We start from the raw sequence: 24,385 nt of genomic DNA, 5'->3' as shown, positions 1-24,385 counted from the left end.
CTAGACTGCTGGAACAAAACAGACACAGAATGAAAAACAATGCTCTAACTGTGCCTTCTACATACACAGAATTCCATTTATACTCCTATATATAATGCAATTTTGCTGCACAGCCATTAGCACTGTCTTCTAGCTGCAGTTTTCATAAAGTGAAAATAGTTTTGAAATTTTATCAGTTATACTCCATTAACTATTTAGTGCTTGTACCAAATGGCTGCAAATATGTATACCTGTCTTGCTTCATTCAGGTAAAAGATGCAATGCCTACACTTTTGTTTTCAAGATCCCTATAAAGCAGTGTATTAATCTTACAAGAAATACAGAAAAACTGTCAGGAAAAATGCGAAATGGAGGAAAAGTAATATAGTCAATTCACTCTTAAGTCAGGTTCATGAGCCTCCAGAAACTCTTCATGGTTAAGAGCAAGATGTGGTATAAACTGTTCAGTAACACCTTATAGATTATTATAACCTATAGTATGGGTTACCAAAGCCTATGGCTGATGAGTAAAAGAAAAAAAAAAAAAAAAAAAAGGAAGTATAATGAATAAAATAACAGCCAAACTGCATTATAGGCCCATGACTAAGACTGATTTGTAAATGACACAATAAACCCCTTAGAAACAAGCAAATGTTTACTCACTCAGCTAAGACAGCACTTCTCAGTCTGTTAGCAATTTAAAAATAGAGTAAATAACATCCACTAAGGAATTCATGCTTTCATAAATTAGTAGAGTTAGACAACATGCAAGCATATGTTCCAGAAGTTTTGCTCATAAAATATTTTTCTACCATGTTTCCATGAAACCTTAGAATACTTCAGTTAGTATCAGGAAAACATTTAAAAAGGATAAGCAGGATGATTCATATGTGATTATAAAGCAGTTACTCTGATGTCAGGTTGAGGTACCACAAAAGAAAAGTTGAATTAGATTAGCAGCTCCAAAAAAAAAAATATTGGCTATAAGGAAACTGCAAAGACCCATTCCAGATGTAATACTTAATGCTTTTATTATATTTGATCTAGAATTATGTGGACAGTCCATCTCAAGGTAAACCCACTACTTCTACTGCTTCTCTGTTACTACAGAAATAAATGAGACAAACCTGAGATGATCTGACCTTGACAAACCCTGTTACCTATTACTTATCTTCTAAATACATAAAAGACCAGCTACATTTTCACATATTTCACATATTTGAGTTCACATATTGTGAACTCAAAATAAGCTGATTTACAGCTAATTTTAACCAATAAGCCTATTAAAAAAAATAAGTACAAGTAGATTCTCACCTAGTAAATTATCACTAAAGAGTTTTAATCTCTGTTCTTGCTTTTATTTCAAAAGTATGAGAACATAAAACATTGAAATGAGAAAGTATCACTGTAGAAACACTGAAGTGAAATATTTCCACATCAGACCTATATGAAACACCTGATCAGCCTTTAAAATTGAGTACTTAATTGCAATTTTATGAACAGCATGTCAAGATTATGTCATCTTCTCTTTACTGGGAATTCTAATATATATGTCTCTGTTCTCTTGTATGGAAAACCTAGTCACCTCATCTCCACAATGTACCACCACAAGAGGAAAACATTTCTTCCAGAAAACTTAAATGCTAAGAGGAAGCAGCAGTTAAAACCACAAGTATCACAGTGAGTGTGAAAATACAAAAGTAGTTTTTTGTCTAATTCACTGAAAATGAATCCTACTGGTCAGCTCAAAGAAGAAAATAACAACACAGTCTAAATTACATCAGGAAAAACAGACACAAAACAATCAAACAGAAATGTTATGGGTCCCATTTCACCTAGACAAAGCCTGCTTTTCAATTATTAGCAGAGTTTTAATGAGATAGATGACAAAAGACAAAATCTTGGCTTTCCTACTGACACAAAAAGCTTGAGAAAATACACTGCAGAGAAACTTAGATTCAAATGAACTTAAAAGAGCACATAACTACAAGAACAGAAGACAGAATTCCTCAGAGGAGATCATTTAACATCATACATTCAAAAATAAAAATAGGAAAGTCTTACACTAGGTTGTTGTGGTTTAACCCAAGCCAGCAACTAAGCACCACAGAGCCGCTCACTCATACAGCCATTAGCTCACCCATCCCGCCACCCCCGCATTGGGATGAGGGATAGAATTGGAAAGGTAAAAGTGAGAAAACTCATGAGTTGAGATAAAGACAGTTTAACAGTTAAAGCAAAAGCCAAGCACACAAGCAAAGCAAAACAGGGAATTCATTCACTTGTTTTCCATGGGCAGGCTGGTGCTCAGCCATCTCCAGCACAGCCGGGCTCCATTGTGCCTAACGGTTACTTGGGCAGACAGACACCATCTCACAGAACATTCTTCTCCTCCTTCCACCAGCTTTATATGCTGAGCATGATGACATATGGTGTGGAATATCCCTTTGGTCAGTTGGGGTCAGATGTCCCTGCTGTGTCCCCTCCCAACTTCCTGTGCGCCCCTAGCCCACTCACTAATGAGATGGGGTGAGGAGCAGAAAAGGCCTTGACTCTGTGAAAGGCTGATAACTGAAACATCCCTGTGTTATCAATGCTGTTTCCAGCACAAATGCAAAATGGATTTGAAAACTAATTTGAAGTATGCAGCAGATAATTAGAATTTACATTTGTAACATTAAGGTTTTATGCCTTAGTTATATATTTAAAAAAATCTGGCAGTTATTTAATGAAATATAATGAACTAGCAACTTACTAAAAATCTAAAACAACAGGAAATCTCCATTCTAGGTACATTATTATCAACAGGTGTATTGCATAAAAACAATGCCAGGTAGTAAAAATTTTTAGATCCCCAGTCTAACTGAATAATGAGTTCTTACATTTCTTGCACATGCTTTTTGACAAAATAAGTAATTTTCTTCCTTTGTGAGGGTGCAGGAGAAATTCAATACCTGCAACATGTATTTCACAATTATTTTATTACCTTTACATATAAATATTATAGTGTAAAAGCAACTTCTGAGATATCTGTATGACCATGTCTGTCATAGCCTCATCAAATATTAACATTCCATGAAACAATATGTGTAACACAAACAATGATTCCATTGTGTTCTCACCTACCATGTCATTGTACTTACCTTGAAATACAGCTTTACAGATTAAGTGGATTACAAGAAATGTTTAAATACAGTGCCAAGTTGCAAAGCTTTCCTTTCTTGTTGTGTGTCCATTGCAAACTGCAGGTCTATTATCAATCAAGATACTTTGCATATCAAAAATACTCACCATCCACCAATAATTTATTAAAAAGATAACACAAAAAATGCTGCGCCATTTTAAAATAGTATGAATTCACATCTATTTAAATACAAATGTCACTTAAAAATAACTTAAATATCAAATATTGCTAAAAAAATCAATTGCCTTTAAAACCTGAAGACAGAAGGTACCAAAAGACATCACAGCATCAGTTTTCAGCTGTCAGCTCTTTTGCCATGCCTTAGCACTATGTGAATATTACATAAAGCCTCAATAAATTTTACCACTTCACTATAGCTTAAAGTAACATCGCATAAATAAAACGTGTCTTTCTAAAACCTTTCTATTTTCCTCACAGTTGAAATGTGCTTTCATGTTTAAATATAAAAAAACTTCGGGATTATTCAAGTATTTTTGACCCTTTACAATTATTTCCATGGTTCTTTTGAGATATGGAAAAAGATAACAATGAAAACTAAAATACAGTTAACATAATTGGTATTAATAACAGACAATGAGGGAAGACAATGTATTTGGGGGACTTTTTTTATATACACATTATTCAGTATATTAACAATCCATGCACTACTGAAACATTTTAAATTATTTATCAAATAATTAAAACAATTACTAAAATGTGAAACTGCACACTTTGACTTTTATAGTTGATGGAGTGTCTTAGGAAAATGTTATTGCAGATACACATTAAATTGCAGAAATTTAGATTTGAACAACAGGTGTAGAAAACCACAGAAATATACTTCATTATATACTTGGATTTTCAACTTTCATTGTATTCAGACTTTAAAGATGAAGTAATATTCAGAACCTATTAAAAAATTGCCTATAAGTAAAAAAAAAATTAAAAAATGATGACTTTGAAATTTACAAAATTCTGATGGCTACTACACCAAATTAGTAACAGAAAACTATGAAAATTCTTTTAGCTACTCATATTCTTGACAACATTTCCTACTCAGCATTTACTTGTTTGGTGTATAAGGAAACCATAAGTAGTCAGATCTGAAGACAGGCTGTTTCAGCTGGCAGATTAGTAATAATGCTCACCTATATAAAATCCTACAAGCTTGAAAACAATAAAAACTGTTGAATTACTAAAACAACACTGAAGACAAATATTTTTTATTAATACAGCAAGCTGTTAGAAAGCAAGCAAAGTGAAAACTTACAAATTCATAATTTTTTTACGAGAAAAAGGGTAGTTAATTAGTCAATCTCCATGCTGGCTCATTCTTTGTTATGCACTAAACAGATGACATTGGCTGTGCCAAAACTGGGAATGTAACATGGTTTTACAGAATTATATCCACTGTTTATACTGAATTAATGCATCCTAACTGCAGACTTGGACTTGACAGCCTAATACTTGAATACTTAATTTTTTTATTATAAATGAAAGATATTGACTTAGAAAGACATAGCTGTGAAATTTTTGAGTTTTAGTGGCAAAATTTAGTGGGTTTTTTTAGCACAAAAACGTTGATGGTGTGCAAGTACCATCATAGTTTATATATTACTACTGAAAACAAACAAATAAAAAAAAATAATTCATGTTGCACAATTTAAGCCTGGTGAATACTTTATTCGCAGAATATTGCTTCAGCTGCCAGATGAGCTTTTGAGACAAAAAAACCCCAAACCAAACACCACAACTGAAATCAGAAAATAAATGCCAAAATGTTGGCAATTGGCAATACATGCCAAATAGAACAACAGGACAATCCAGAATATCGTTGTTTAAAAATAACTTCTCAGATATAAGAAGACTGAATGACAATCATTAAAATTTGTTATTACATAAATAACCTCTTCTTCTGGAGCTTTAATTATCTTCTAGAAGATATCTAATATGACCTCTTTAAAAAGAAAACACCACTGCACAACAGTTACTTGATATATGACAACATCATTGTCTTAGGTTTATGAAGGAAGACTCTGCTGTATGTCATACTATATTAAATATTCTACTAAAATCCAAGTTATTACAGCTGTAATAAATATAGTTTTAAAAAACATTTAATGTACAATTTTCTTGACATGCAAGTCCGTTAAAGGAACAACCTCCAAAAGAAAATGGTCTTGAAATAGGCCTATTTAAAACACAGAAGATCCACTACTTTATTGGAGTGATGATTTGTTTTTCAAGGGCAAGTAACAGATTTGTATTAACTGACTGCAACTGTGTTATCGGCTACTGGAACTAGTGAAAGAATTCCATGAGTCTGTATTGTCTCCCCACCTATGTCTTCGCTGCAGAGGTGTCCTTTGAGTGTTCTTGTGAGGAGGTACCACTGAATTCATGACAATAGGTATGGATATTTGATATTCATATCGTTCCAACATCTGAGCAATCTTCTCACGAGTGACCCCATGCTTATTCCTCCTACAAAAATAAAATTCAGGTAAATTGTCTCGTATATTTGTATGTTCACAGCCTTTAAGAAAAAGAAAAAAAACTCTAATTTGACAATTTTTCTTCTTGCTTTTCACATTTGAGATTTCACTTTTATTACACTGTATCCTCATTCTCTCAGTATACAGCTTTATTCAGGTTTATTTTAACAATTCACCACTGCATATATTAAATAAAAGATGTTCTTTATAAAGAAATGTGATGTTATTCACCAGGACCATGTGCCTATATAACCCCAGAAGGACTTTGCTTTCTATTTATTCATCAGATTTTGCATGGCATACTAGCTAATGAGTAGCGGGATGTATAAGATTATAAACTACTACTTTTGAAAGCAATGTTCAAACCAGCATAAAAATGAAACTACATGGTTTCAAGACTTAATGACAGAATATTTTCTTATCAATAAATCTCTATATAAAGTAAGGAGCCATTTTAGTTTTGAACCATTAACAGCATGCTCATGGTACTTTCATCTACCAGCTCTCACTGATAGCTCCTGTAAACTTAGAAATGCACCAAAACACATATAAGGGAGGAGTGGCCAAAAATATTATCCTATTCTTGCAGTGGTTAGTGAACAGCTACTTTCTGTGAGAACTTGGCCTACTAATAACCTGAGACACTAGACAGTACATTAGAATGTATTTATCTCCTTGCTATCTATGGAACAGGATATTATAATCCATGTTAGAAGATAACTTCACTCTCTGCCTAAAAGAAAACCATGAGGCTTATGCACAAACAGAATGTCATAATTGCCAGCACTGTAACAGAAATTAATCTAAAAGAACAGATATAAAACATAAACAAAATATTTTGATAGTGTAGACAAGCTTTTATCATAACCCAATATATTCTTATCGAGAAACCTTGTCCAAGCTGAATTATTTCAAAGTCACACCAACATGGAATATATGGCTGCATCTTTGTGCTGCCTGTCAGGGACAGAAGAGGTACAGGCCTCCTTACCAACCTGCTCACTTCTATAGAGGATAAATCAATACTGGGAACAAACAGGTTATACTGTAAAGAGGATATTCCACACAGAAATATTTTTAAAGACTGACTTCTGCTTCCCTCCCCCTAGCTTATGTGTATTATTATAATAAAGTAGTAGAGTATTTCTCTCATAAACACTCTTTTCTGAGACATCAGAAGCTAGAGTAATCATCACAAGCAGCTCATTGTTTAAATACTACTAATCTAGATTGTGCTAGAGAAGTTCAGGAGCAGCAGCATGTTGAACTTATCAGTTAACAAGTCCTAACAGTTTTGATTTTATTCATTATTATGAACAAGGTTAATGGTAGAGAAAAAAGCCAATACCTTAGAAATATGGGGGATTCTATAAAGCACTTCAGTCATGACAGAAAAAAAATACTGAAAAGAGGAAGTCTAAGTCCTTTTTTGCCAAATAGTGGAAGCACACAGTTACTCAATATTTTCAATATCTTAGTACTCCTAGAAAAAGATTACAAGCTGAAGCGCTCTGGGCATAAAGAACACACTCATCCACAGTTGAATGGACTTGTGAATAACCACTTCAAAAATAAGCAAGTACTTTTCCTTAAAAAACAAGACAGGATAATAAAATCACCAACAGCAAAATTGAATCAAGCATAGAAATTAATTCAAACAAGGACACAAATCTGCTGTATAGTGTCATTTAAAACTGGGATGTCCTCTTCAGGCACGTCTTCACTAATCCTTCAGCACCTTGGCTATGCTGAAAGAGCATAAAGCCATCTATCCATAAACAATACAGATGTACCAGCAAAAGCTCCTAATAGATGATAGTTATCATTTGGAAGGTGTTCTGCTTGAATGAACACAGAATTTATTGACAAAAGCAAAGCTCTGTCACTGTTAAATGCTTCTACACTAGAGGAATCTTTTATATCAATAATTGGCAAAAGAATCCTGCATAGACATGACTACTTAAAAGAATCAGCAGAAGTTTAAGGAATTCAATACTAAATTTGTATACGTTTTTATGACCACACTGAAGGAAAAAGGATATTGAACATGCTTGTATTTCACTGTTGTGTGAAGTTCTGCAGCAGGTAACTTTTTTAAAATTAAAACATCTGTCTCAAAATACAGATTATGCACAGGATACCTGTTATTCCCCAAGAGCTTGAATCACATGTATAGTTTTAAAAGTTCTACTTCCCAACTTACCAGCTACTCAGAAAGCATACAAACATGACAGAGGGTAACTTCTCATCCAACACTGGTTAAACACTTAAAAAATTACATAAATTCTCTCTTTTACCAGTGATTTTGCCACTTGTTTATTCTCTCACCTGCAGTTTTCAAATTTCCTAAAAATGGTATCAAAGTACAAAATCCTTTATACAAAAGTTTAAATGCTATTCAAGAAGTCTTAAGCACTACCACATGTCTGTGGAGTCAAGATGTTTTCACAGAAGTGGTGTGTACAAAATTTAAAAAAAACCCCAACAAACCAAAAACAAAAACTAAAAGCAAAAGAACTTATGATTCCAAAGATATTTCATACCTCATAGGCACACTGACAAAGACAGTGACACTTAATCCACACTAAAACACTGGTCATGTGCTTGACACAAAGAATAGTTGAGGTGTTGACATTGAGAGCTTTTTCACAGATTTATCAAACACAATAAGGTGGCAGAAACAACCCTATAAAAACAGTATCTAGAAGTGAACCTGACTCCAGAATATGAACATCATATATCACTTGATAAAAGTTCCTAACAATCTAGACAGCACCACTAAGAAGAAAAAATGAGGAGCATGTATCCAAAAATATAAGAAAGGTCTTTTGCTAATTAAAGTAGGAGGTTGTGTATTTTTTCTTCCAACTACCAGAGAGTCTTAAGTGATGCTGTTTAAGAGGGAATTAGAATGTATGACTCCAGATAACTAATAAAATTACCCAAATTTATTAGCATAGTATTTGCCCAGGTACTACACAAAATGTTGAGATTGAAATTAATAATGGGAATTCCAAAACTACAAGAACATCTCTATCATTACCTATTCCCCAAACACACAACTAAGGAAAAAAAAAAAAGTCCTTTACCCAAGCAACTGAAAAACAAAACAAAACAAAACTTCACATCAGTACCTTTCCTAAACTCTGAAAAGATAAAGTTTCCAGATAATAGGCCTCTACTCCAAAACCAAATCACTCATATTGATGCACTTCTTGCAAAATGCATGATTTCTTTCCCCTGTCTTCCTGTCTTCTACCTATTTTGTACCATCAGCGTTCTGCAGCAACAAATTTCTCAGAATCATTATCCATTATAATAGAGGGTCTTACAGGGGTCAATCATTTTTCTACTCATGTTCAACAAAATTTAATATCAACTTTTTGGGCAAACCAGACAGGACCTCTATTTATTTATCTGTTTATCTATAACACTTCCATTTAAAGGTATATCTCAAAATGCCTATTTAAATAAAGTACATTTTATACCATTAGTTAAGTATTTAAAAAAATAAAATACTGAATAAAATAGAATGTACTACATATATACTTATGTGTGCATATTTATCTGTCTTTCTGTCTATCTCTAAATAGAAGTACAATGATTTCCATAATATAAGCCTTACTTTTCTAATTCTTCAGGATCAAACTTCCACCAAGTATCTGGCTCATGGAACTCCACTTCATATCCCTTTTCTAGAGCCTGCAGTAAGCAAAGAAAAATGTGTGATATGTAGTATCATTATTACATATCATGTAACAAAATGTTTATAGACCAGTAAAATAAACGGATGTAGTTAACACTGCAGTGGTAGCATGCTGGATTTCACTTACCCCCAACCTGTCTTAGCTTTCATCTCAGACTAAGCAGATTAGATCAAATCAATCCTTAAATTGGTCTGAACTATGGTGACAGTGATCACTGACTGTATCAAAAAGCAGTCTCTCTTTAGAAATGAGAGTAAGGAAAATGTTTCTGGACAAACCAGACCAACTTATCACATGTGAAGGTAAGTTTGAAAAGTTGTAACAGATGACAATCACACAACAAAACCTACCACTTCCACATATGGCTTCATTTCCCAGGCTTGAGTATTAGTGTTGTCTATTATAACTGGAGATTTTCCCTGCTCCATTGCCTGCTTTGCTGCAATGAAAAATAGTGCAAGTTAATAAACAACTATGTAACTCAAAATGGTAAATGTAAATAAAATGTTCCAGATGTTTTTTGCACTAATCTAGTCTGACTGAAAGACACTGTTCTAAGAAAAGGAATAAAAAGCATTGAGACAGGAATGGAAAGAAGTAGAAGCAAGAAGGTAAGAAAAATTAAGTGAAAGGTATAAAAAACAAGTGATGGTGACTTGATGCAAAAGGGTAAATAGGAAGTGTGGAAGTCAAAGCAATGCAACAGAACTGCTCAAAGTCTGTGGCCTGCTGAGTATAGAGATCCTGGCATGAAAACATATCCTGGTTCCAGATTTACCAGCCCTGACAGATAACACATGGTGCATTCATAACTGAGACCTGTGGTTAGGTAGTGCAGTTCTTCTCCAACAAAATGCTAAGAAATAGGTGATCTTCACAGAAAGACATCACATATCCAAAATATTTCTGAGACCCATTAAAAAAAAAAATCACAAACATGCTGCCTCCACTTGAATAATATTTGAACTCAATTCCCAGTTTCTACCAAATTCAAAAGAGGGCAGAAGCTTCAGGAATAATAAGCTGCTTCCAAGTTCTACAAAACAATTGGTAAGAAGGCACATCCAAATTAGCAGACAGAGTACAGCCATGATGCAATTTGTTTGGCAGGACACTTATGTAGCAGCATGCTTTTAATTTTGGGCCAGCACAAGTATTCTGCTTCTTACCCAGCAGAAGCTTCCTAGATATTGCAGTGCAGAACTGAGACTGGCTGGAGGAGTTCAGGGGACAAAACATGCACATCTGTTGGCTACCTGCGATTCATCAGCTCCACAGCACAGAAAATGTTTTTACATTACCCTGATACCTTAAACATATCTTTTCATAAGCCCAAGACTGCTTTAGTCTTGACAAATCAATTAAGCATCTATCTTAAGCCTAAATCTTTGATCTTGAGATAAGGCATTCTTCTAAATCCCTTACACAGTTATCCTGTAAATCATTCTTGGAAGACTCCTAACTCTTGTTACTAGGATTTGCCCCTGAAAAAAACAACCAGCTTTTTTGAACACATCTAGAGAACATGATTATGACATTCAGTTTCTACAGAAATTCCAGTAGAAGTGGCAGGATGAATTAAAATAGGCCCTTTAAGTTAAATTTTGTGGCTTTGCTAAGTGTCTCCTAAAACCCTGGAAGAGTGACAGTGATTTCACAATGAAAGCTGCAGTGGCAAATTAATTCTAGTATTTCCTAATATTTGTGTGCTTGACTTTACAACCTCCACATTAAATATGTATGTGTTTAAGTATCAAGGGTATGTCTTTATAAAACACTTGAGAGTTTGGCACTCTGTTTTTCTAAAATATTTTTTTTTTTCCCCTAATGGGTCTCACTTGTAATTATTTTTTTCTCATACTTACTGTACTACAGATTCACTCCCTCCCCCAAAATGAGGAGGGGGTATAATTTTAACAGAATAATTTTCTCATTGTGGAGAAAGCAAATTTTTGCTTTCTCCATAATTCTGACACAAGGATTAGCTCTAGCTAAATATTTTGTCATATGAGTATTAGAAAATGCATAAATAACTTATGCAGCTGATAAAATCTATTTGAAATTTTAAGCTAGACCTACTCATCAAACAAGAATCCCAACTACCATTCCCCTCAAGTTCTCATTTCATGTTCTTCAAGTATCCACATACAAACGAAACCAAGAGCTTCTGAAGTACTTCAAGTCAGACAGCTCTACCTGGTCAAAGCAGGAGGTGAGAACTGAGTGTAACTTCAACCCAAAGCTATTCAGGCAAATGTTTCACAGTGTGGGTGCTCTGTACAACAAGACAAAGCTATTCTTGTTCCTGCCACCAAAATCTCTGAATAACTAAATTATATACTGTTCTGATTATAAAAAACACTGTGTAACTAACTGTTACAAAACTAGAAGCATCCTAAGGTCTAGTCAGAAACAGCTGGAAGCCGTTATCAAGTGAGAATAGTTTGGTAGTCTTATAATTGTGAAGTGTTGAGCCCTCTCATCCATAAACTACTCCGTTATCAACTATGCTGTTTCTTAGGCTTCTACTGGGAACTCCAACCTCAAAAGTGCTCTTTAAACTGATATTCTAATGATTGCTCTAAAAAAATTCCTTCACTGTTCATACAGAAACATTCCCCAATGGGGAGAATATATTTTTTTCCTTGGCCCTCTGTACCTTTGATGCAAAGTAGTTCTCTAGACAGGAAGGAAGCTTCTGCTTGAGAAACTGCAGCAGAGAGAGTAATGTGCATGCACTGGCAATGGAGTTGTTCAGTTTGTCCACTCCTTGGAGTTGACCAGACAGATCACAAGATTCTTGGAAAATTGCTACAGAAAGAGCAAGAAACCGTCTGCTACCCTTCTTACCCCGGTATCTACTTCCTAACCAATTAAATTCAACCTTTGAACACTGTTAGGTATTAAGAAAGATGACTTATTAAAGCTGTTAATCTATACAAATTAACTAAAATCTTCCTCCAAAAAACCCTTTCATAAATATTGGGTGAATCTCAGATCAGGAAAGATACTGGAAAAAACAGGATACTCTGCTCTTGCCAGCATTAAAAAGGTTCAATTCTGCCATCAAGATACTAGCATGAAATGTAACAAATCAGCAGGTGATAGCACAAAGAAGAAAGACTTTTATCTTTTTAACTCTGAACCTTCTGTAAGTTCAAATACTTATATATATATATACATATATATAAACCATAACTGAAATATAAAGAATATTTTAAATATATACTTCTATATGCCCTATACTAAAATATATATACTCCTTTTTATATAGACTATTAAAACACATCCACATTATGTTATACTTCTGTTTTCTAAATATAAACATAATTCAATAGGATTCTCCCTATGCATTCAAACCTCTCTTCTGGTTCCACTCATGGGCATCACCAAGCTGAGCAGCATCATATGTATATCCATCTTGTTGACGAAAATAATCATCGGTGCTGAATATAACGCCATCATGACTCTGACCAAGTAGAATACTGTTAAACAAAGGAAAACACACAAATATTTTAGCTTCTATTTTTCAGATAGAAAAAAAATACATAGGAAAAAAAACCTAAAAAATTTAACTATGCCCTATATTTAATTCCTTGCGAACTTCAAACAGCTTTACAAAAGTACACACATACATATTAACAATAATTCTAATCCAAATTAAAGCAATATATTCCCCAGTTTCTACTACTTCTGCATTTGTTGTTTCTTCCCCTTCATCCCCAAGAGATGTTTGTACCCATCTAAGTTACGGCTATATTGCAACAAGTTTTAAGTATCTCATAGTAATTTAATGTATTTACTAACATTCTCCACATCAATTCTCATTTGGAATTCTCTTTAGAAACCAATTTGATCCTGAAGAATCTGGATGCAGCTGAGAAATGAACTGGATGTTTAAATCCTTTTTCAGCACTTTAAACATGCCCTCTTCTGACCTTTGCCCGTGCTGCTGGTACATACAATGTGTGTCAAACGTGAACAGCAAAAGAAAACTACTGATGTTTACAGCAACTTCCCTATTTTCAGGAAAAAGTAAAAGATCACAATAAACTTTCAGGATTGTCCTACTAATGGAAGTCAGGATTACAGAAGAGTATCCACATTTCTTCAAGATCCTACACTTTTCTATTCCAGTTCTGTGTCTTCTCCCCCAGTCCTGGTGACACACTCTGGTCCCTATTTTCTCATCAGCTCTGGCACTCACTAGATCAGTAAGCTACTGGCATTCATACTCAAAAGAAAGCAATCCTCTTCTCTTCTCTTGGTTACTTTTCTGAAGCTTTAGCAGTTGAGCCTATTTAAGAAAAGTCCCTAAAAGGTGGTACACTAAAACTGGCTTCCAATGGAGACCAGCCTTAGTTGAGCAGCAGTAAACTGCTACATGGGTTATCACGTCTTGTACAACTGTAGTTTCGATTTAATAGATGGCAAGAAATTTAAGGCAGGATTTCTTCATATCTCAGTGTCTATCAGGGAATTATGTTGTTTTTACCCATCATTTACACTTTAGTGCTAACAGGGTGACAGGAAAGCCATGTGTTTTACTATCCCTGCATGTATTACCTCAAATCAGGAGAAAAAAAAAAAATCCCTTCTTGAATCACTTAACCAGTTTGATTAGAGTGTTTTAGCTTAGTTTCCTAAGGCAATGCCATTCCATCATGACTTCTGGACATACAGACCAATTTCAACAAAAAACTGACAGAATATTCTCTCAAATATACTATGAATTTTTATGGGGGGAAAAACAAACAGACAAACAAAAGCCAAACAAATTTCTAAACAAATGGATAAAATGCAGAGATTCAAATTAGATTCCAGAAAGATAAAGATAAAAGACTGCAATGCAATTTTCGCATTTACCCAGTCTCTTAGGCCTGCCATTTCCAAGCAACATAAATACCCCGTTTTCCCCAAAAATATGCACTAGCATGATTTTTCAGTATTTTTGAGGATGCCTGAAATATAAGCCCTAATCCAAAAATAAGCTCTAGTTACAGTTCGCAAAAGTGTCAATTTAAATAGTGTCTGGGCAGCTATACATGTAAAAAAGTAAGCATCTTTTGGAACAAAAACTGTATAAGACCCTGTCTTATTTTCAGGGAAACAGGGTACTTTACAAATGAAGTAAAAGTCTAGCCAGTAAGTCAGAATAAGTTACATCGCATTCTGTTTCTTGCATAGCTAACATTAAAGATTACCAGAATTTTAAGCATACTTTAGCAAAGAACAAAAGATACTGTGTAGAAGCCAACAAGGGTAAAAAGGGGAACTCAGAGGGACACAGTTGAAATGTTCTCAGTTAACATGCTTATTTTTCACTCTGTGTTGTAATATTTTATATTACTGCTAATATGTTTATTAATTAACAAAGTTATTACAGTGGGTGACATACGAATACTACAAAAATTCATTAAGCTTTTCTAGAAGTCTGTATTTGCATTGTCATGAAATGCCACAGTCAAACCTTCTAGAAGCATCATAAAGCTGACTTTTGGATTTAGCTAAAATCCATTCTATGTATTGCCAGGCATGCCAACAAATACCTGCAAGTCAGAGAAACTGATTATAGCAACATTACAGGGCATAATCAACTGCTGGTTGATCAATAACATCAGAATCTATGTCAAATCAAATCCACAGTAATCTACCCAAATGAGCAATCCCCATTCTGCCAAACGTAAACTTTATTTTTCAGAAAGTCCCTGGAGATGGGGATTTAAAGGAAAGCCTTGTAAAAGCTGAGACAGCAATACAATTCTGTTTAAAGTCTGATCTACAGAATAAGTGTGATTACAAAACCTCCTTGACCATTTTTGTTTCCTATAGTATATTCAAGTTTGAAAACAGAAAACAGCCAGTTAGAGCCACAGAGCATTTATAGCCCACTACAACACTCAGATATCACTGTCCTATGGAAATTTAGGCAACTGTTCTGGCTCAGAAACAGGCAATGTACCCAAAGGCTACGAAACCCAACCTGCACTAGCAGTATGTGGGACGCACTACTGCTGAGGCAGCAGGACCAGAAAAGAACTGGCCAAATCCCAAATAAGGTAGGGGAACCAATGTGTGTTAGTTCTAAGTTACCAGGCTTTCCTATACCTATCTATATCTGCAGGGAGAGTTACTTAATTCCTACACAAGGAATTTGCTACGTTTTGCTACATGTCACTGAGAACAGACCCATTATGGATCATAGTTTAAAGAGTGGGACACTGTATTACATATTAACTTATATTCCTACACATTTATTGCCCCACAACAATGTTATTGGTTATTTTTGCTTTTAAAATACAAAGATCTGTAACAACAAAATCCAGATTACTGAGGACCAGAAGAAACTACTAATTATGCAACTGTCAAGTGACATGACCAAAACAGCATTCAAGCTGTTTTTTCCTTCTTGCTCTTTTCCCCTTTCCCAGAGTATTAAGGTTACCTCAGGATACATAGTAACACTGTATCAGAAAGCAGAGCATGATACAGCAAAAATACAGCCACTTTTTTGGACATTGTTCAATAATTATTTTTGTTAGAGCCTATGTCTTTCAATAAGATGTGTATTACACTGGTATAGGAGAGCACAGAAGGACTGAAAGCCTCTTTTTGTTCTATGTAGATAAATAGCACCAGTAAATCATACACCACACACAACAGCATTTTTTTAGTATCTATTCATAGAATCACCTCGGTTGGAAGGGACCCTCAGGATCATCGAGTCCAATCATAACCTAACTCTAGCACTAAACCATGTCCCTTAAGAACCTCATCTAAATGTCTTTTAAACACCTCCAGGGATGGTGACTCCACCACTTCACTGGGCAGCCTGTTCCAGTGCCTGACAACCCTCTCTGGGAAGGATTTTTTCCTAATATCTAATTAACCCTCCTGGTGCAGCTTAAGACCATTTCCTCTTGCCTATCATTTGTTACCTGGGAGAAGAGCCCAACACCCTCCATGTTAAAACCTCCTTTCAGGTAGTTGTAGACAGTGATAAGGTCTCCCCTCAGCCTCCTTTTCTCCAGGCTGAACAGCCCCAGTTCCTCAACTGCTCCTCACCAGACTTGTGTCCCAGGCCCCTAATAGTGCTAGAAAAACTGGATCCATCTTCCACACTTTTTGTGTGGTGAATGTATACACACATATTACAGTAAGGACCATCTGCTTTAATAAAAGAGATAGTAAATAATAACTGGAATTCTTCTGCTAGCTGAGCAGACAGACACACCCCTACAGCTTCCAGGAGCCTGACCATCAGGTTTCTGTAGGAATATATATTAACTGATGAATCAACACTAATGGAATTAATGGGGCATTAATTTTTATTTCTAGGAACTGACTTAATTTCCTGAGTGTTCTGAAGTATAATTCACTCAAATTCTTGCATTGTATCTTTCAAACATCATTAGCTGTAGCAATAAAGAAACAGAATGACAAGGGTTCAAGCATCTTGCCCCATCAACAAAGTTTATTCTTGAAATATTTTATTATTCCCTGAAGTTCAGAATGCACTGCAATTTATTTACTAACTCATATAACAGATAAAACAGATTTAATATAGTGAACTATGTTTGCAAGAATAATCCTAAACCCACAGAATTTGGGAAGGCAAAGTGACCACCAAAGAGCCCAGAGTAACGGTACCCTTACACCACATACACAACACACAAGCTATCACAAAGTAATCAGTTTATGCGCTGAAACTTCAATTATTACAGCAATGATCATAGCCTGTTTCTAAAATGTGAAATTAAATCATAAAACAATTTTAAAAGCCTGATAATTACCTCTTTCAGAATTCATAGAATTTGAACTTCTAAAATTTGAAACACAAACATATTTGTTGACGTCATATGGAATAATTCATATATTTCTAACATGTATTTGGAAACAAAACTTAGGTTCATGAATGAGGAAACAGAAACAACAGAAAGCACGTTTAGGCAAAGACAACACACACAAATCCTGCCTTAATTTTTCTTCGCAACTAACTTGGACCTTCAACCTGCATCCTGGTTAGCCTACTTTGAGAGATGAGTTTAAAATAAAAATTACCACTTAGAATCCAGTAATTCACCTACTTAAAATACTTAATGTATCACAGATGATGAAAAAAATAAATAATAAGTAAATATAATTTTAAAATCTGTAGTATTACTAACGTATGTAAATGCTACTTTAAAAGCATTACTTCCAACACTGTTTAAAAAAAATGTAATTAGAAACAACAGCACACAACTGTTCCTACATTCACCTACAAATGTGAACTCTTCCATTCAGAAGATGGCACTCTCAGGAAAAATGTTCACAGATAAAATGACTCTCTATATACTGACAATAGATTTAATTAAAAATGTGCTTCATAAATTACACAAATATTGGTTCTTTCAACCTCATTAAGCTCCTTTTTATTCAAATTCAAGTTCAGATATTTATGGAGGAATGGAAAATTGCAATTGATGCCAAATTCAGTAGCAAAATACCCTAAAAATTCAAGTCTGTTTTTTGTAACTTTTTCCAGCATTGTAAGATCACATTATCATTTACTTCTAATTGTAGCAGACTTTTCTTATTTGGGCTAAAGATTCCTGGGTATCTGTCTGGCCAAATTGTTTTAGAAAATTTCTAACTAAATGGTCAATCATTTCCAAAACCAAGGAAGAAACACAGCATTTTTATCATGTTTTGCTGTTCCAAACTTTCCTCTGAGCAGCTTTGCATCAAAGAATTGAAATCTAGTGAAGTACATGCATTTGTTTTTCTTGCAAAAAGTTTTTGTAAATCTGCCCAAGCTGTAAGACTTTAAAATGTCATGTGCACAGAGAATAGTGAAAAGTACTCCTTATTGTACAAAGTGGAGCAGAAAATGTGAAGATTCTCACTGCAGTAAGTCGATTTCTGAACAAAGCATTCTTGCAGTAGCAAGAAACTGATTCAGTACTAATACTGCACTGTACGAACACATTTATCCCAACACAGTCTTAAGAATGGCAAGAGAAGGAACAAAATTGGCCTAAAATAGGAAGGCCATGGGAAGCACACAGTGGTACAAACACTGGAACAAGCAACTTGGTACTGTCAGCAGAAGCAGGAAATAGGGACATGGCAAAAAGTGAAGTGCAAGGAAGAAACTGGTACAATGAAGCTGAGAATGAGATAATGCCATAAGCTGAAACAGAGACCAGATGATCCTGGGAGGAAAGCTGGGGCAGAAGGAGGAACTGAGAAATCAGCTCAGAACTGAGGAGCACACGTGGAGCAAGTAAGCAGAGACCAAAAATCACGGCTGAATAGGTATTGAAATACAAAACTGGAAATAGATGGGTAAAGAGATCGGAACTCCAATGAGCCTCAGGAGGCTGGGACTGCCTAGGTCAGGGGAATGCAGGAAATAAATTGAGGAGTTGAGGGGAGCTCCTCAATGACCAGGAAACCACTAATGTTATGCTCATATTTAGGGCAAGTAAAGACAAAGGCCCAAGAACTAAAGGCTGCTCAACCTTTTCTGACCTCAGCTCCTGCAAAGACAATGAAGTACATGTTCTTGGAATCTACTTCCAATCATATGAAGGAAATTAAGATAATCAAGAAGAGTCAATTAGGGGTTTGCAACAGAGAAATAATTCTTTACTGACCAGAATGCACTCTGATATGGATGAGGACAGAGTAATGAAAGTATCAAAATTTGAAATTTTCAAGGCTTTTGATATCATCTCCCAGTCAGTAAGAAGCAGGGTACAGCAAAGGATGACAGCAGGACCAATTTTTTTGGTATCTTCATTGTTATTGTAGATGATGAGGCAGAGAACTTGCAGATGACATCAAATTAGTAGTGATGCCTGACATACTGAGCAGCAGTAGGGCTTCGATCCAGAAGGACACCAAGAAACCTGAGCAGCAGGCTAAACATCATGAAGCTCAACAAGGAAAACAGCAAAGTTTTGCAACTGGTGAAAAAGAAACCTGAGCATTAGTACAGGATGGAAAGTGACTGGTTGAGCAGCCCTGCTGAAAAGGATCTGAGAATTACAGTGGACGTCAAGCTGGAGATGAGTGAATGGTGTGCTCTCATCAAAAGAAGAGCAAACCACATGTTGGGATTTATTAGAGAAAATGTGGCCAGCAGATCAATGAAAGGTATCATCCATGCTCTAGCTGGCTCTTGTGCAGTAAATTCTGAAACACTGTGTCTGTCCAGTCCAAAAGACAGGCTGAAAACCATTGAAGGTCTGAACAGATGGCTACCAAGACAGCTAAGGGCAAAAGACCCAGAAGGAGAGGTTAATAGCAGCTGGGCTTGTTTAATCTGGCAAGGAAGACATAAGATGCCATCTGATATCAGCCTTTGAGACAGATATGGGTCAAGATCAGGAGCAGGAAGGAAAGTGCCTGTACTTACAAACCCTTACTTTACATTAAAAGTAGATATGAATTCAAGATTTCTGGGTCCCACTACTGCTCTGCTGTCATTTCACGCTTGGGAAACCCATTTGCAAGATGCATTTCATTCCCTTCTAGTGCTGATCCATTGAAATGGTGTCAATTTTCTGGGTTTTTTTTGTGTGTGTGTTTTTTTTTTTGTTTGTTTTTGTTTTGCTTCTTTGTTTGTTTGGGTTTTTTTGTGTTTTGTTTTGTTTTTCTACACAGACATTTTGCTAGCACTAGTGGTAGAGGTTTGTTTGCAGGTGCTACAAACACCAAGCTTGCAAAGATACCCATGGGTACTAATAGGATATCAGAAGACTCTATTTGCTGTCCTAGTCCACACAGTCTATGAGGTTACACGTACAGTTAACTTTCTTAAGACTTAATTTTCCTAAAACTTATTCCTAAGACTTATTTTCTAAATAAGACACATTTTTCTCATAGGCAGACATTTATTCTGGGTTCCCCCACCATCACCACGTACCTGAGACACGATTTTCTGGGAATTAACAATTGCAATCAAGCTTTGAACATATGAAAGTGCACATAACTGAATACACTGAAAAACAAGTCCCACACAGTTCAAGTTCTGCACCCAGATTTGTTGTTTTTTCTTGACCCTGATCTCACAGTGCCCACTTCCCATCTGTTAAATGAAATTAGTAATTGATCTCACTAGCAAGAAATGAAAAAAGAAGTGTTCATAAAAAACTGAAAATATTTAGAATCTTTCTCAGAGGAAGATTCAAAGACAATTCAGCACACAAAACATGGACAACAAAATATTCTATTTTATTAGATATCTTCACATTAAGAATTATCCAATTCCTGCACTGAATGAGGCAGCATTTTTTTCCACAGGGGCTTGTTTTTTTTTAATTTCCCATGTTACTTCCATAAAGAAATCATTGTAATAATACTCACACAGAGTCAGGTAGCTTTGAAAATGCACGTTTGTAAAATAGAGCGCTCGGTAACTAGAAAACGTTATAGTTAAAATTATACAAATATGTAAGTTAGAAATTGCTAATAGGTATTCTTCTATGAGTTGGAGATCATGGACTCCTAAATATCAGGGAAAAACAAACAAACAAAACAAAACAGCAAGGTTACTCCTTGATACATAAAACAAGGAAGAACATGATCACTGTATCTACTGAATAGACTCTCAGCATACAACAGAAGATAACCACAGAAGTGATGTACAGTATCTGGATGAAGATCAATCAGTAACCACTGAAATAGTAACTTTTTTTGTATGCAAGAGGAACCTATTTTCACTTGATACACATAGTGTCTGTGCTTTATGTCATATTACATGCTTTTTAAACTAGACCAAAAAAAAAAAAAGTGAAAATCCAAGTTGGAGGTGATACCTGTTTTAACCCTGTCAGACTCAAACAAATATATTTTTAAGGGAAAATAATACTTTTCTTATGTGTTGTCCAAAACTAAGCAGAGAAGGTGACAGACCATAGTGTGAAAAAAAGGGAATGAGATTATTATGCTCAGTTTAGTCAACACTCTAAAAAAACAAATTAAGTATTTTCAAAGTAGCAAAATTCTTCTAAAGGTCTATGAAGACTTTTGCATGGGCATAAAAAAGTACTTCTGGTTGAATCAAATGAATGCTGTTAGATTTGATGGATATTTTTTTAAATGAAGGAATTGAAGAATAAAAAAAGAGGCAGACTATCACATATTAGCACACCTGAAAGTTTCAGAGTAAAAGATTATGCAATCTGATGGATACAAAAGATTTTAAATTTAACACAAAAACAGCTCCTGCTCATCAGCATTCTAAACCACAAACCAACAAATAACACAAAAAAGCCCCAAACACCACACACACAAAACCAAAAAAACCCAACCCAACCCAAACAAACAAAACAACACACACACAACAAAAACAAACAAGCAAACAAACAAAAACAAAACAAAAAACCCCACAAAAAAAAAAAAAACAAAACAAAAAAACAAAATGACAAACCACAACAAAAAACCAAACACCCACCCCCCCAAAAAAACCTCACAGACAAATATTTTTAGTATTTACTGACATTTTTTTCTCATTGAGTAAAAATTACGGCATTCTAACAGCCTGATTTACAAATACCAAAGTGTGTGAAGTGCTTACAGATTTTTTTTTAATTCTTAAAACTTTTTATTTGAATAAGCTTCTTAAGCTTTGTCTTTACTTACCGAGAAAGCGTCGATTTCCCTGAACCAGGTAGGCCTCTCAAGATTAGGAGCAATTTCTGTGAACAACTGAATCTTTCTTCAGGTAACTGCAAGGAAGAAAAGCTGTGCATGCCTTCTGTATTGTAAACTTTTGGATCCTTCCAATGGTCTTCTTGGGTTTCACAGAAACCATTATTTTGGAGTCCATTCTGGTCACTATTTCCATGTCTGAGGATATCAATATGACCAGCATATTTTGTACTTTGATCAAGCAATAGACCATGACTGTTCATGTCAGTATTTCCATGGTAACCATGATAATTTCTGTAATAAAGTTCACCATTGTGAGAAGGGAGAGCATTTGTTTTTTGTGGTGGGGAATTAAGTATCTGAAAATGCGACTGATGGTTAAATCTGGGAGCAAGAGGTCCCTGAGGTACTATGAAAGACTCTGTTGACTGCCAGGCAGGTCTGAACTCAGGCACTGAGTAGTTCCAATATTTAGAATCTACCTGTCCATGAAAGGTATTTTCATTTTTCCAGTCACTTGTTTCCATGACAAGTTGCTGCTCATTGCGTGCCTTCTCATTTTGCTGTTCCCCAGAGAAACATTGTTCATTCCCACGAAACGGCTGGGGGCTGCCCAACAATATGCGTTGATAATCTTCTTGTGAGGTTTGACTACAGTTATATGGTGAATATTGTTCCTGAGAAGTTTCAGTTTCTTTTTCCTGAAAATTAGTATCTACATTTTCATTTTCCAGCTGGTGAATTTCTTTATAGAACTGGTCCAGTTCATCATCTATTTCTGGTACAACAGAAGAAACAGTCTGCACCTTCTTTGGATCCTTACTTTCAGTTCTGTTTTCATGCAATTCATTCTGATCTTCCCCATTGCTTCCACATTCAACGCAACTGCCAGATTTGTCTTCTTTGTTGCTTTCAGGAGGCTTATAAATCGGTCCAATAAATTCTTTGCTTGTAAAAAACTCTTCATCTGATCCATTTTTATTTACTAGGAATGATGCCCTACTATTTCTAATATTATCTTCATTGGCATTATTTATAGTAAGAGTGTCTTTCTTTTCTTCAACTTCAGTGTCATTTATTGATGCAAATGGAGGATTTACATTCTGCACAGTTTCTGAATCAACTGACTGACCAAGCACTCGATTATGTTCAGGAGCCGCTTCATTCAGTGCTCCCAAGATGCCACCAAGTATTCTCTCTTGCTTCTGCATTTCATGTTGCCCTTGCTTACCTGAGGCATATGTTAGTATGAAATCATTCAATTTTCTCTCAGCATCCACTTCCTCTTGAATACCCTGGTTATCATCAGAGAGTTTTTCATAAGCCCCTTCTGTTGACTTCATTTTTTTAGAACATGGCTCAATTGTGATTTCATCCTGACACTCCAAGAGCCTTACTTGACTTTCAGCATGAAGCATCTTAAAAAAAAAAATTAATACATTATCAGAATGCACTATTTTAAAGTAAAGTATCAAAAAGCAGGATTTATTCAGGCCTATAATATGCACCCTCAGACCCATGACATGCATCCTCAGATGTTCCATGGTCACAAATGAAATGTACTCAACCAGAAGAAAAGCAAACATCACCTACGGGAAGTCTTGTTTAAACAAAACTGCCACATTATTGAGCACCTTCAAAGAAATACATTAGTGCTGTATCAGTCTAGCAGTCACTTTTTATGATCCATCTTCAAGAATTTTCAAATGACACTTAAAAATGTGAATATTTGAAAAATTAATTACACCAACAATCTCTTTTCTTTATTGACCTATGTTAATCTGCCAAGTGTTATAAATCTCTTTTACAGCATAAATGTGCCAATTTCCAGTGCACATACTGATGCTTGACATCACTACTCATATGACCAACAAAAATGCATATACTTCAATCACAAGGATTATTTTCTGTGACACAAACTGAACTCACCTAATTAATGCTAAACAAACAGATACTGGATAGCATTTATAACTTGGTACTAGTCAAATAACACTAAAATCTGCAATTTGTTGTTATGTTTCTGGTTTTAGAACAACTAAAAACCTTTGTTAGGGACCAAGACCACTTAGTTGTATGTTTTCTAAAAATATACACATAAAAAAATCCCTGCCCCAAACAGAGTGCAATCTGAGAACCAGCCAATAGATTCCAGAAAGATTCAGAGAGACAAGAGCAATTAAAAACAATGCAAGATGGCACTGGCCACCATGACACACAGTCATGCCATTATTCATCTATTATTCAGAACTACTTGAATTTTCCTTTGTATTCCTGAAGTCTAGATCAAATGTAATAAAAAGCAACAGTCATTTTATTGTAAATCAAGTACCCAGTAGTTTATTTAGCAAATCCCCCCTCTCGCCCAAAACCTAAATTCA

General features: G+C 35.2%; 1 protein-coding gene across 2 annotated transcripts in view; it reads right to left on the bottom strand.

Moving 5' to 3' along the window:
* LOC309450733 (uncharacterized protein) overlaps nt 1-24,385 on the bottom strand; it is a 45,867-nt gene that overhangs the window by 19,583 nt on the left and 1,899 nt on the right. For both annotated transcript variants that reach the window (XM_082073803.1, XM_082073802.1), the window contains exons 2-6: nt 21,999-23,425; nt 12,726-12,850; nt 9,716-9,804; nt 9,284-9,360; nt 5,504-5,647 (exon numbers count right to left, since the gene is read on the bottom strand). In XM_082073803.1, coding sequence (XP_081929929.1) covers nt 5,504-5,647; nt 9,284-9,360; nt 9,716-9,804; nt 12,726-12,850; nt 21,999-23,425 — 1,862 coding nt within the window. The remainder of the gene's footprint in view (nt 1-5,503; nt 5,648-9,283; nt 9,361-9,715; nt 9,805-12,725; nt 12,851-21,998; nt 23,426-24,385) is intronic.

This window comes from Streptopelia decaocto (assembly GCF_964273445.1).
Source record: "Streptopelia decaocto genome assembly, chromosome: 1".
NCBI lineage: Eukaryota > Metazoa > Chordata > Aves > Columbiformes > Columbidae > Streptopelia > Streptopelia decaocto.
This window is presented reverse-complemented; position numbering and strand designations above follow the sequence as displayed.